Genomic DNA, 14,998 nt, shown 5'->3' on the forward strand with positions numbered 1-14,998 from the left:
TTTTCCATTTTCATATTAGAGTTTGAAGGGAATTTATTGAAAGACCAGACATGGGCACAAAAGAAATTATGAAATGTTATTCTAGATTAGTAGTTTCTGCTGAATCTGAAGAATACTCTATGAGATGTGTGTTTTTGGGTTTTTTATTAACTCTTTGGGGAATATTTTCTGCAATGATGGCTGAATATAATTTGCAAAGATCTGAGCTTTTCCTTTATTAACGTTCTGCCTCATTAACTTCATTGTTGGGCTTTTACACTTCAGTGGTTTAAATAAAGTAATAAAAATGTGGTTCTGTTGTTCTCGCTTTGCCAGTGTCCCTTTTGAAGCCTACTGATTATGTATTTAGTTGTGTTTTCATTCAGGCACAATTGTAAAGCCTAATAACTATAAAATGGCCATGAAGGGACGTGATCGCACAACAGAAAATTAAGGACTGCCTTCATAAAGATGAAATGCTCAATATTAGCTGCTGTGTTCTCAGTTTGGGTTTGTTTTAGTCACTTTTCTTCAAAAGACCAAGGGGGGACTGGTCTTTGCAGCTGTAAGACTGCATCCCATTGACAAGTTTGGGTTTGTGACTAAATGTGGGCTTTCACATAGCCCACATAGCAGGGTTCATAGCCTTCAGTCCCAGATAAGTTGGCTTTGCTAAAAGCAAGCTATGGCTATCCTTAAAAGTGTTTTCTAAACATTTTCAGAAAACACAGGAGTTTTGTATTCATTCTCCAAGCAAGGTCATCTTTTGCAAATATTTGTACCACATTGCAAATTGTACATATATTTGGGCAGTAGTTTTTTTTTTTCTAAGTGATTTACTGACAGGTAGGAGTTCTTGATAGCACCTTCTCCCCTCAAATAGAAGTTAGAGGTATCTACTAAAATGTAGAAAAGCAATGTTAGTTTCATTTGACTTTAGAATGGGACTTTTTATGTTGCCAAATGTTTTGCACTTTAGAAAAATATTTAAACTTGATATCGTGGCACACAATTTTAATCTACCTCACAGAGGCAGGGGGATCTCTGAGTTGAGGCCAGCCTGGTCTACAGATCGAGTTCCAGGAGAGCCAGGGCTACACAGAGAACTTTTGCCTACATATATTGTTTAATTGCTGAATACATTGTTTAAAGTTATTTACATTTGACTCATCTAAGTTGAGCAATGAATTTCTGTCCACATAAGCTCAACTAACAAGAGATACTGGTATTCATTTCTAACCATTCCTTTTCTTTTTCAGCCCACCAGCGACTAGAACCAGCAACTCTGTCAGGGATTGTGGCATTTATCCTTAGTCTTTTATGTGGAGCTCTGAATTTAATTCGAGGCTTTCATGCCATTGAAAGCCTCCTGCAGGTACTGTGCTATTTTTGTAGTTTCCGGTGACTGCCTATTCACTCTATTGTTACAGAATTGATTTGAATTAGATTAGGTCTTAGTATAATCTACGGTGCAAGTTCCAAGTCTGTTCTTATACCAGACCTTCTCTGCTCTCCTTCAGAAGCATGACCTCATAGCCAAGGCTTGTGGGTATGCCTGTAATCTTGGCCCTTGGGAGGCTGAAGCAGGAGAGTTACAGATTTAAGGCTGAAATCACAGAATGAGTTCCAGGCCAGCTTGGGCTATACAGTGAGACCCTGTCTCAAAACACACACACACACACACACACACACACACACACACACACACACACACACGTACTTCCGGTTGGCATGCTCCTTTACCATGTGTTCTCTTGGAGGTGCTGTTGGCAGGCACTGTGGGAACACCAAGCTTGATAGCATGGACTCTGGATTCTCACAGCTTAAGTTAATACCAAAGGAGTCTAGGTGTGATAACTAAATTCTTAGAGCCAGCGGGGAGAGCTGCTGTGATTCGGAGAGCCCAGGAGAGCTGATGAGCTGGCTTTGTAAGGAACAAGAGGCAGAGAAAGGTGGAACAGGAAGATAGTTTGTGGGACACAACTTATGGGACACAACTCAGTGAGCTCTGCTGCCGTTCCCTCTGGTAGTGGCCCAAGTTGCCTGTGTATGGGGAGGGTCACTGGTTTCTTCATAGTCTTTATTTTCTAGGGTAGTTTCTTCCAGGGCCTTTAGCTATCAGACTATCTAACCTATTCTCTTCCTGTACTTTCTAAAATCTCCTTTCTTAAAATGGCCAGCACATTTCAGATCACAGATGTTCTTCCCTTTGTTTCCCCCTTCACGCCCGCCGTGTGTGTGTGTGTGTGTGTGTGTGTGTGTGTGTGTGTGTGTGTGTGTATTCTCCAGCATTAAGTTCCAGATACCTTAAAACGTGCTCACCACGCTAGTTCATGGTACCATTCTATGTGTCCTCTAGGTTCAGCCACCTAAAACCAACAGAAAGCAGATGGTATCATAGGTCCTGACATCATGGGTCCTAAAAGGAATGCATGGGACTTCCCTTGTCAATTTCTCTTCTAAACAATTCCTCACAGGCATAGCCCCTGCCCCCTCTCATTCACTAGATGCTGGCTTTCATCCCTCTAGCTTCTCGTCTCACCCCCCTACCCTGCTAGGTTGGATTTATTCCAGTTTTCAGCCAGCTAAGTAAGCTGCCAACAAGAAGAAATGGGCGATTTGAAACTGCAGAGTGAAAAAGCTAATAAAACAGTCTTTAAAACATTTTATTGATATAATAGGGAAAAAAAGGTGGGGTAGGTGTGTAAAAAAGTTAACTTTGTAGATAGAGTAACCCTAGGCAGAGAGAAGCTTTCTGTCACAAAACCATGTTCACTAACTGGTCCTGTGGGAGCCATGGCTCAGATCTTAGCACCTACAAGTCAGAGTGCCTACCTATAAGGTGGTGGTCTGGCGCAACTTGTTAAGGGAGTATAGATTCCCTTCATGCACTCAGTTATCCTGTCCTTCCTCTTCTGGAAGCTTTTGTATCCTGCAGCCTTTCATGCTTTGGAAATGCTGCTGCTGACCTCAACTTTCCTTCATTGCTGATCGTTCTGTGTTTTCCCTCCGATCGGTAATACATGGTGTGATTGTGGTGAGACGGTGTTAAGTTTCAGAAGCACAATTAGATCGAGCTGTTTGCTATTTAGATATAATTGACTTTTTGTTCTGAGATTTCTCAGCTTGTTTATATTTTAAAAGACCACTTTGTAAACTATCTTTCTTGGACACAGATCTTTAGCAATATATTAAACCAAATCTAGTAATGAATAAAAATATACAAGAACCAAGTGGGATTTATCCCAAGTGTGCAATGCTGATTTAATATTTGAAATCAAATACAATTACTTCAAGAGTCTAAAGGAGAAATAATAATCACATGATCACATCAGTAGATGTAGAAAGGAATTTGACAAAATCCAGAAAAATCTTTGTTCATGATAAACAAAAAACAAAAAACCCAACTACAGCAACAAAGGGAAAAAAACAACTTGGAGCAAACCAGGAGTAGAGGGAAATTTCTTCACCTTAATAAGGAAAATCCATTCCAGATCTTAAGCAACTAACATCTTTAAGAAACTGGATACCTTTCTCCTAAAACAGAAACAGGATAAAGCTGTCTCCAGTTACCTCTCCTATGTAAGTTGTGCATACTGGAAATCCTAGCTGAAAAATACATATGGAAGGAAGAAAGAAGTCTGCAAATGGCATAATTATCTGTATAATGACCCCCAAGACCCAACCAAAGGCTCCTGAGGTTATTAGGTGATTATAGCTGCATAACAATGAGAGAGTGAAACTGTACAGACTGTTTAAATTCCAGCAACAATTGAAATTTAAAAGTTCTAAAAAAGAGATGCTTATAAGTAAATCTAAGACACATACAGGACTCATATGAGGTAGATTAGAAACCAAAGAAACCAAAGATTGAATAAACGGAGAGCAAGTCCACATTTCGAGTGGAGCCCTCTACAGTGTTGCAGTGTTGGTTCTTTGCGTGCTGATGTATCGGTTGAACCCAGGCCCAGGAGCGTCCCCGCTGGTTATTTTGTGCATTCAGTTAAGTGATTGCAAAGTTTATATGGAAAGGAAAGACACAGTACATAGGAAAAAACAGAAGTCTTTATTCTGTATTCTCACTAACAAAACTCAAAGTTTTACTGCTACCACTAGGTTGGTGGGAGGTCTTTCCATAACAAGCAAGTCTCCAGTGCCAGCCAGATGTTTTACAGTTTCGTTCAGTTTTTATACTGTCTGAACAGAAGACTTAGGACAAAACTTCAATGTTAAGGCTCAGTCTCATGGGCCTACCCTTACTTGAGATGTCAGTCCTATGGGGAGATTGTACAGATGACCATCAGCTGGCTGTAAGAGAGGTTTGTACAACTCCCTCATCTGGTGCAGTCACTTGTTAGAATGGTTCCTGTACTCAGAAGCACATTTGGTGGCTAATTACGAAGGATATTTCAAAGGATACAGATGGATAAAGAGGTGCATGTGTAGGGAGAGACTGGAAAGATCTGATTATGAGTTTCTGTCCCACTGGAGCTGAGCTTATCACCCCTCACATGTGGAGGTGTTCACTAGCCTACAAGTTCTGCAGGTGCCATGGGTTAGAGATTTGGGGTCATCACCCCCTCACATCCTGGACACTTTCTGCAAGAGGCAGACCTATCGACAGTCAGTCCTATAGTTATGCTGGGGTGGGAAGTCTGACGTTCTCAGACCTGTGAAATGGTGCTTTGTGACTTAGTGTTTGCCACTGTGCATTTGTCCAAACCACAGAGCCTACAATAGGAAGAGCGGAAATTACTGGACGGTAATTTGTCATGAATGTGCCATGGGTTCCAGTTGGTACTGGAGACTGAGCCGGGAGTTAGGGGGTATGAAGACTGCTCCATTTTCTGTATGCTTAACGCTGATCTTAAAAAAAAAAAATCTATTTTAGTTGGACCTGTGGAATACTCCTTTAATATAGCACTTGGCCGGACACACACACACACACACACACACACACACACACACACACACACACACACACAGTGTATTTTAAAAGCCAAGAGGAAAACAAAGACTTTTTCTTTGATGATCAGTCCAAGGAAAACTGGGAAGGGAGGTCTGTTCTTACCCTGAGCTTTGATGTTCTCCAGTGAGGTGCAGCTCTACTTGGCCGCAGTTAAAAGTTCAACTTGTTGAACCCAGTCTGCTCTTAGAAGCGTGGATTAGGCTTCTTCTACCTGTTGGGGTAGAACCTTGCCCCTTGCATAGGCCATGTGAGAACATTAATGCCCCAGTTAGAATGGCGCGTGCGTGGTTCAGCAATCTGATCTGTGTTTTAAGATCCATATATAAATTCTGTGCCATTTTGAGAATGCCAGTGAAATACAGATCTGATCTATACACCTTGTATGCACTAGCCCCTGCCAGCTTACTGCCCCTTCCCCATATACACACACCGAGAATGGTCTGGTTGAATAGCAGCATGTTTTAATTGGCTTAAACAAGCTCTGGAAAGATGAGAAAGTAATAAACATGGTGGGAACTGGCAGATGGGGACAGAGTGGCAGCAAGGCTTCACGAAGTGGCTCTTCATAGATTATTTTTACTTTGAACCACATAAAATTGCTCATCAGAACAAGTGTTGGGCCAGGAGTGGAACTGATTGCTAGAGCAGTAGCCTAGCAGTAGGAAAGCCCTCGGTCCAGTCCTCAGCAATGAAAAACAGAAGGAAAAATATCATCTTTTGTTAATCCAATTTAATGGGTAGATTCAAGTACCAAAAATTCAGATACAGGTAAATCTTTTGTGGGGCAATGACTTGATGTTGGTCACTTTTTCTTTCCTTCAGAGTTATTATTGTTCACAGTTTATAAAAATGAAAAGTCATATTTTTTTCTTCACTGAAGCCTTTAGAGTTGGTCCTAGTCTCCTTTGGTTTATCAGTGTATTTTGTGTTAGGAATAATCTCTTTAAATCACAAGTTAAATAGATCTTCTTGAAGCCTTCTCTGTAGAATTTTATACAAAAATTAAAAATTATCTAAGTGGAGTTATTTAGTTCTTGCTAGTGAAAGAGTTGAAAAAGTTGAATCAAAGCTTCCATATTTCTATAATATTTGATTTACAAGTAAAGGGTTTATTTGCGAGGTGCAGTGGCATATGCCTTTAGGATCTTTGTGAGTTCAAGGCATGCCTGATATACAGAGAGAATTCCAGACCAGCCAAGACTGTATAGTGAGTCCCTGTTGTTAGAAAAGAAGGAAAAGTAAATAAAGACTTCATCTGGAAAGTATAACTTTAATCTAATGGATAATATATTGTATATTTCCTGATTGTGTATAGTATAGTGTATAGGAACTAATTTAGTTTTATAACCTTGATTTGTAAATACTCTGTATACTAAAGATTGTTGCAGCATTTATATTCTAGTATGTTACGTTGTGCTTGTGGCATGTCTGACTCTGAACATGAATCGGCATTCCTGTATATTGTCGTTGTTAAAAGATTCCAGATAAATGTGCTGGTGACATGGCTCTGCTGGAAAAGGCCCTTGCTACAGGTCTAATTGCTTAGTTGGGTTCCTGGACCCCTAGGATGGAGGGAGAGAACTGACTCTTGGAACTTTTCTCCTGACCTCCATCTGTTTGCTGGGGTATGTGTATGTGCATGCCTATATGTGTATACACACACACACACACACACACACACACAACGTAGAATTCGAAGAAATAAGATGGCATAAGTTTGCTTATTCTAGATTAGTAACCACTACTTAGAGTGATAAGGATTTATTAAAATATATGGCACCAAGGTTTTTATTTGTTGTGTGCATGTACATGTATTTTTTCAGTTGGTAAATTTGATTTCATGTTCACAGCAATGTGTAAGTTAGATTATTTGCACTTGCTTCCTAGCCTTATTCTGAGTTTAGAAATGTTAATAAGGTGGTTGTGAGTTGACACCTCGGGAATGTATAAGCTTTTATCCCATTGCTTTATATTGCATGGGTCCTTCTAAAGATCAGTTTTGAAATGGTGATAATTAGACCGATGCCAAAGCGGAGGTAGTTTTCATATGGAGTATTAGAAAATGAATCCTGGGACAACCGTGGAGATGCTGCCCTGGAAGTCGGTGATCTCCTTGCCAGTAACTAGCCCAGTTGCAGACAGGACGCTGTGGGTCTCATCTCACAGTGTGCTGGATGGGAGCTTAGACTCCACACGCCCAAGCACTATAAACACCAGTGACCTGAGGTTCTCAGACTCAGAATTATCTGGAATACTTACTACAAAGTAGAAAGATCTATTTCTGTTTTCCAAAGAAAAAAATGAGTTAAGAAATCAAAAGTGCAGCTTGTGAATAAAGATTTAAGCACAGGTCAGACTGACTCTGGAATCACGCTTTGAGGTTTTGTAAAATCACTTAAGAGAGATTTCAAATGGCAATGTAAATTTATGGAAAAAAACCCTATAGGACCAGTAATTAGGTTCTGTTATATGTTGAAAGGTTATATATTCTTTCACATATTCTATGGTCGATGTATTTACAGTGTCAGAAAGTATTTATGAATCAACCAAAATAGCAGAGCAGCATGCAAAAATATAGGTCCATTTCTTTGAGGATGGAGAGTGGAGAGAAACAAACACATGAAAAGGTTAACAATCTTTTTCCTTTATGAAGAACAACATGGGCTTCTTTGTATGGACATAAATGCTGTGTGTGTGTGTGTGTGTGTGTGTGTGTGTGTGTGTGTGTGTGTGTGTGTGTGTGTGTGTGTTTCTCCTTTAGATCGGGCTTTCCTAGAACTTACACTGTAGACCAGGCTGGCCTTGAACTCAGAGATCTGCCTGCCAGCCTCTGCCTCCCAAGTGCTGAGATCAAAACCATGCGTCACCACTGCCCAGCTTGAGCATAAACTTTTATAATCAGGAGGAAAAGAACTTAAAAAAAAGCAGAAGTTTAATTCAAGTCTTTGAATTAAAAAAGTCGAAAGGCTTCATGTTGATCTGCCTGCTTCTGGAGCAGAACCAGCCTGAGCAGTTCTGGAAGATTAATAGTTTCTGTTTCAAGATCTCTCTAAGATAAGCCACTCTGCCTCGTGGACCGTTCTGTACCTAATCAACTGCACTAAGGCAATTTGTTCTTTCTATTATATAACGATCCTTCCGCCCCCATGGGCAGAGGCACATTTGGTGGCACAGTCTTGTAATCCCAGCATCTAGAAAGCTGAGCAAGCAGCTCAGTAAGGGGATTGAGCATTTGAGGCCAGCCTGGGCTACATAGTGACAGCCTGTAGCAGCTCAGCAAGGGGATTGAGCATTTGAGGCCAGCCTGGACTATATAATGAGACCCTGTAGGAAAAAGAAAATTGTTCTTTCTAAAATAAGAGTAGGTGAAATGTCTTTGCATTGGAAGAAAAACACATACTCCTCCTGCCTTGGTTGTATGTACTGTTCATCTATGCATTGAAGGAAGTTCAATGCTGAAACTTCATAGGAACCAAGGACAGCGCTTGGTTCTCTTCACACAGGCTCTTCTGTTCTGTTTTTCTGTTTTCTAGCATAGTGGCTTTATAACAAGGCCTGATCCCTCTTTTGGGGATTTAGCACACTCTAGTGGACAGCAGCTTTTCAGTAGCCACAGTTTTATTTATCATGTCAAGTTACTTTATTAGGCTATTCATTTATGTGCTTCTGGGCAGTAAAGTTTGTCAGAGTGCATTTAAGTGGTGACCCTCATGAGCAAGAGAAACTTGATCACTGCCAGGGTGGTGTGCATTTTATGTGGTTTTACTAGGGAGAAGAGATTTTCTGTATAATGAAGAAGCTGGCTTTTCTTTAGTGTTTCTCCTCTTTCCTTGGGGTGACAGGCCATTGATAGGTGAGACCAAGACAGAGAATTCATGTAGTTTTCCTCAACTTCCCATTCCTCTGCCTTTCAAATTTAAATGTATTTTATATGTATGGGTATTTTGTCAGCATGTATGTCTGTGTACCACTTGTGTGCTGCCTGGAGTCCATGAAGGTCAGGAAGGAACTGGAGTTACGGACATTTATGAGTCATCACATGGGTGCTAGGAATTGAACCCCTGTTCTCTGGGAAAGCAGTCAGGACTTTTAACTGTGGAATCATATCTCCAGCATGCTTCTCTGTCCCTGTCTTAACCATGTGTTTTATATTTCTATTTTCAGACTCACAATTTTTATACACCACTTTGTAAAATCTTTGAGTATGTATAAAATTAACATATCCTATCCTGGTAGATTGTTCTTGGCTTTTTAAAATAAGTACTGTCAGTAAAAAGGTGATCTTTGTTTTGTTTTTACAGAGTGATGGTGAGGACTTTAGTTACATGATTGCATTTTTCCTTGGGACAGCGGCCTGCCTTTACCAGGTAGGTCTCCTCCCAGGTGTGACAAATAGCCCCCATTGCTGCTTGTTTCAGGTGTCCAGTCTAATAATTGCCCATGTATTTAAAATGCGTAAGAATGCTGTCTGAGTCATTTGCCTCTCCTATGATTTGAACCTCTGTTATCTTTGTGGCCTACACGTCAATCTTGAGTTGTAGACAGATGTTCACAGTGGACTTACTCTTACCCCTTCTCTGTGATGCGGGATCAGGATGCCATGTCATATGCCAAGGCAGAAAGGCTACTTGTGCATTTTCTAGTGAAAACCAGAGGGTTTGTGCTCTGGAGGAAGCCTTGCACAGGGAGTGACATAATATTTTAGGATTCTTAAGTAGACATGACTTCTTAGCAGCCGAGTGGGATGGACTGTAAGCAGAAGGACTAGGAGTTAGGAAACCAGTTGGGAGCCGATTGTAGTAATGGGATGGAAAACAACGGGAGCATACAGTGGCAGCGGCAGCAAGGCAGTGAGGACATACTGCCACTGAGAAGGGACAGAGTGGTAGGACACTTGCTCAGGAGGGCTCAGGCTCTGTACCTGGGGTAGGGAGATGATTGGTCATGGGAGACATGGGAAGAATGCCCATGGCAGTGACCCAAACTCAGGAATAATTTTGTTAGAACTTAGGAGCAAACAGACTCCATTGACTTAACCTTTATACATGGCATGTCCCTTTAGCTTCTATGGGGAAAAAAGAAAAGGTAGGAATATTTAAAGCTCGGTATGCACTTAAGACTACCCAAAATTCAGTAGAACTCCTTGGAGAAATACTTTGATAGATATTTGAGCTTTACATAAACATACATTATACATTATCGTTTTAGTGACTTCACTTAAAAATCTTCAAATTTTCTTTCTTTTTTTTTTTTTTTTTTTTCTTTTTTTTCGGAGCTGGGGACTGAACCCAGGGCCTTGCGCTTGCTAGGCAAGCACTCTACCACTGAGCCAAATCCCCAACCCCTTGAATTTTCTTAAAGTTAATTTTAGAAGTCTTATTATATGATGGGTTTCATTAGGACAAATGACATTTCATACAGGTAATGTAGAGCCATGTGTTTGTTAGGGGCACACAGTGTGCTTCAGATTGCACAGTGTTCTCTTGAGAGTTTCCCACTTTAATCCTACACCCCTGTCATACAAGATTATGGTCTCATTTGTAAAAAGTGAGGGCAAAGGACTCTCAGTACTGTTCTGAGATGGCATAGCCAGGAAAAGGGAGGAGCCAAGGCTAATGCTTCAGAGTTAGAGACCAGCTTCTTTCCCCTATATCATGCTGACTGTGTGCCCAACCAAGTCAAAAATTCTATTTATTTTTCTGTTTTAATTGTTCATACATGACCAAGTACTCTAGCACCATTTCTTTATTAGACTGTTTTCTTCCATGGAATTGATTTTGCACTCTATACAAACTAAGTTGGGTGTGTTTTGTAAGACTTTCTGGTTCTGAGTTACGGTCATTTGTCTATTACCCTTCTACCACAATGTTATGGCCTTTATTAACCTGGCTGTAGACTACCTTAAATTCCATTCTCCTAATGGTTACAGAGTGATTCAAATTTTCTATTTCACTGCATGAAATTATGGGACTTTGTGGGTTTTATGGAAGTGGTCTTATTTTATCTAATATATATATATATATATATGTATATATATAATTGGAAGTTATATCTCAATATTCCTTTGGTATTTGCAATGTTTATAATAGTGTTTCTTTTCTAATGTTGGTAATTTATATTGTCACAGTTGTTACTGTCAGTTTCTGTTTCACTGATTGAACCAGCTGTTCAATCCATCAGTGTTTTTGTTTTTTGTTTGTTTGGGTTTTTGTTTGTTTGTTTCTTCCCTCTTCTGTTTTTTGTTTTCAATTTCATTGATTTCTGCTCTTGTTAGAAGTGGAATTGTGGACCTTTCTAGTTTTCATTTCAGTTCTTGTTTTGTCTCACATGTTTTGAAGTTATGTGGTTTTAGTTCATACAAACTTTTTTGTCTCGTTAGTTTGACTCATTCGTCATTATTTTCTTTGCTCTGGTGTATTTTTTATACTTATACCTTTCCTTTTTTGATTCATGTGCATGATATATCCTTTTTCATCTTTTTACTTTTAATTTGCCTCTGTTATTTGATACAATTTTATGATAGTGAAATTGGTTTTTTAGTCTACTTTGCCAATCTCTTTTAGTTGCTGTATATAAGCCATTTATATTTAATATAATTATAGATATATTGGGGCTTGCTTTTGTTCTGTTTTAATTTTCTTCTTTCTATATTTCAATAGTTTATTTGAGGTTTTAAGAATTCCATTTCATTATTATCTATAGTATTTTAAAATGTTATGGGTTTTTAAGTGGTTCCTTACTATAGGTAACAAACAATGGATACTTGTCATAGTCTGCTGTTGTTGTCACCTCATGTTTAGTGTGATATAGACACATTATCTCCCTAGATGTTCTGTTATCCTCCTCTATTTATAAAACTTTTGTTTATTTCTTCCCTGTTTATTTCAGAACATATCAGACACTTGAAATACATTTTTCAACTGTGAAACATAAACTCAAAAGGAAAAGACCACCTGTCATACTTAATTACATTGTTGCTACCATGTTGTTTTTTCTTTCTTAATATTTTAGGTTTATTTATTTTCTTTTTTCTTTCTTGGTTTAGAGAAAAATTTTAGCTGGGTAATATGTTTGATCAAGGTGGTATCAACACTTCTGTATTGCAAGTTATCTGTTTTCTTCATTACCTTTGAAAAACTTCAGAGTCATCAATTAAATATTTTTTGATTCAAGAAAAGCTCTTCTTTACAGTAGAATTCCAATTAATAAATGTAGAAAGAATGATGGAGATAAAAAGTCACTATTAAATCACCATTAGACAAACTCCTCTGTAATAGCTGATGCAGGCAGTTATCAGTGGGTGGCATAATTCCTGTCAAGGGGTCCAAATTGACAGCGCTGATAAAACATACTGCCTGGCACCTCTGTGTTGTTCTTGGCAAAGTTACATATGCTTAACTCAATCTTGGAACACTGGACACATCCAAATTAAGATACACAGCTCCAGCATAACTGATGCATATGCATCAGGTCTGTCAAGGTCATGACTGAGAAGCTCTTACAGATTGGAGGAGACTTGACAGCTAAGTGCAGTACAGAATCCTGGGTGGGAGAAAGGCCCCTAATGGGACACAGGACAAAATCAAAGCCCATCAATTAGCAGTCCTCACTGTGATCATGTCCTGAAGCGATGACTGTTCTGTGGTGATGTAGCAGTGACACTGTGGAAAACAGTGCAGTTCGGCTGTTTCAGACCTCCAGCAAGTCAAAAGTTCTGTGAAAAGTTTTTTCACAGGGGGGAAAAAAAAACGATGTCTTTAAATCTTTATTCCACAATGAAAATCACTCTCATTAAGTAAATGATTTTATTCATTTCATGTAGATAGCTTGGATTTAAAAAAACAAAACAAAACAAAAACACAGGAGCAAGGTCTTACTGTAAGGTTCTGGCTTGCCTGGAACTTTTTAGACCATGCTAACCTAGAGATCCTCCTGCTTCTGTCTCTCAAGTGCTGGGATTAAAAGCATCACTCTAGTGCATTCTTCTCTTTAAATATGGAATAATCTTCACTCATTTAAGAACTAATGTTTGACAAGAACACTTTTACCTTCTCCCATTCTGAAGCCTGGGTGCAGTTCAAAGAATCTACTGCTTCTTTTCAAAGACTTCATAAGTCTTCATAAGTTCTTCCATACTTCCAGATTTTAGGCACATTCTAGAAAAGGATCCATTCAGTCATTAAATTCTGTATAGCACTTATTAGGTACTGTGCACTGTTCTAGACTCTGGAGATAAACAAATGAACCAGATAGTTAAACCATTGCCTGCCAGGAGCTATAGATGACAAGCAAAATAAGCATGTTTGTAACATGTTGTGGGAAAATAAAGGACAAAGGGGACAATACTAGGGCTGGTGGGTGGGGGATGCTTCCTTAATGTCTCAATGAAATAGCACTCACTGTCATTCTATGTCCCATTTTCTACTTTTCAAGATATAACTGCTTTAGGGGTTGGGGATTTAGCTCAGTGGTAGAGCGCTTGCCTAGGAAGCGCAAGGCCCTGGGTTCGATCCCCACCTCCGAAAAAAAGAACCAAAAAAAAAAAAAAAGATATAACTGCTTTAAGTTAAATTATGAAAATATGCTAATAACACTCCATTCCTCCAGTGGAAGCCCAACAAATTCAATGGCTTCGTTTGCTCTTGTCCCAGCTGAGGAACAAGGCCCAACTCCTGCAGCTCCCTACTGTCCCCCAACCTGAACCACCCCCCACTGTTCACGCCTTAGACTGCTGTTTTCTTTACCCCTCAGACTCCAGTTGTGGGAAGGTCCATCTTCCTCAGTTGTTTGTTGAGTGTTCTGTGCTTTCCTGGGTGCACATGGCCCACACTGAGAGACCAGGGGCTGAGAACTTAGCAGTGTATCTGTCCTGGTTCCCTGTTACATAGAGAATTTCTTCTGTCTGTCTTACAAGGGAGTTACCCAGTTGTACTTTCATTTAACATGTGATAAAGAACACTTTCATTTTGAAAATGAAAGACATAGAAGGGGAAATCTGTTTCTCTTTGAAACCGAGGAACTTTTCCAATAGCTTACATTATCTTCTCATGTTTTATTCTGATCTGTTACATATCTTTCCTGTAACCTAACCAACTTTCATTTTAATGTTTTTAAACAGTGTTATTTACTTGTGTACTACACCAGCTGGCGGAATGTCAAATCATTCCTGACTTTTGGCTTAATCTGTCTTTGCAACATGTATCTCTACGAACTGCGCAACCTCTGGCAGCTTTTCTTTCATGTGACTGTGGGAGCATTTGTCACACTGCAGATCTGGCTGAGGCAAGCCCAAGGCAAGGCTCCTGACCATGACGTCTGACTTCTCCCTGCAGATGATTTGCCTTTGCCTTCAGGGGAGAAAGGAGAGGACATAATTAACTGCCACTGTGATGAAGAAACCAGTCACAACACATGAGAAGCTCTGCTTTCCTTCTCTGCCCATCTTCCCCTTTTGTTTTACAAATCAGCCTGGCATGCCTGCGAGTGTGAGACCTGGTAAGAAAACTCCCACAAGGATCCTGCAGTGGAACGCAGGCGCATCACAGTAGAAGTTCAGCATCACCTGAAGACTGACTGGCAGGCAGCACTGAATCCTCACTAGAGAGCTAAGCAAAGCTTGGTTGTGGGACCGTGCTCTGAGGACCAAGCCGAAATGCTACCACCTGAGTTTGCCTTTGTGAGGCATTAGTGTAGACCAATGAAGAAGATGCTGCAGGAATTGGGAAGCTACCCTCTAAAACAGCCACTGTGCTAAGTTTCAGATTATTTGCACAATTATAGTACCAAGAGTTTATGAAGTCTAGAAATGGCATGAAATTTGTTTTTTTACTCTTTGTTTCTGCCACCTTCTAACTCTGGAGGCCACCTGGTGTGGAGAGGGCTGTGATGCGCATCTCCATAACATCACAAGTCCTGACAACAGTGATGGCGTGTTTCCTTTCTAGACCATGTTTATCATTTCTTTTGAAATCACTAAAAATACATGATTCATTGACTATCAGTCTTCCAGACTCTTCTCATTTGGGTATATGTATGCTATTTGCTTAGTTT

The 14,998-nt window shown here is 39.8% G+C and overlaps 1 protein-coding gene across 6 annotated transcripts in view; it reads left to right on the forward strand.

The window, feature by feature from the left end:
• The window catches only part of Sec22a (SEC22 homolog A, vesicle trafficking protein), a 59,710-nt gene extending 44,762 nt beyond the window's left edge, over nt 1-14,948 (forward strand). For 3 of the 6 annotated variants that reach the window (XM_087575278.1, XM_087575277.1, XM_087575274.1), the window contains 3 exons: nt 1,239-1,354; nt 9,250-9,315; nt 14,281-14,948. In XM_087575278.1, the coding sequence (XP_087431404.1) occupies nt 1,239-1,354; nt 9,250-9,315; nt 14,281-14,322 (224 nt within the window). In that variant the 3' untranslated portion in view covers nt 14,323-14,948. 6 annotated transcript variants of the gene reach the window in all.
• The last annotated feature ends 50 nt before the right edge of the window (nt 14,949-14,998 follow it).

Source organism: Rattus norvegicus, chromosome 11 (genome assembly GCF_021556685.1).
Source record: "Rattus norvegicus strain SHRSP/BbbUtx chromosome 11, alternate assembly SHRSP_T2T, whole genome shotgun sequence".
Lineage (NCBI taxonomy): Eukaryota > Metazoa > Chordata > Mammalia > Rodentia > Muridae > Rattus > Rattus norvegicus.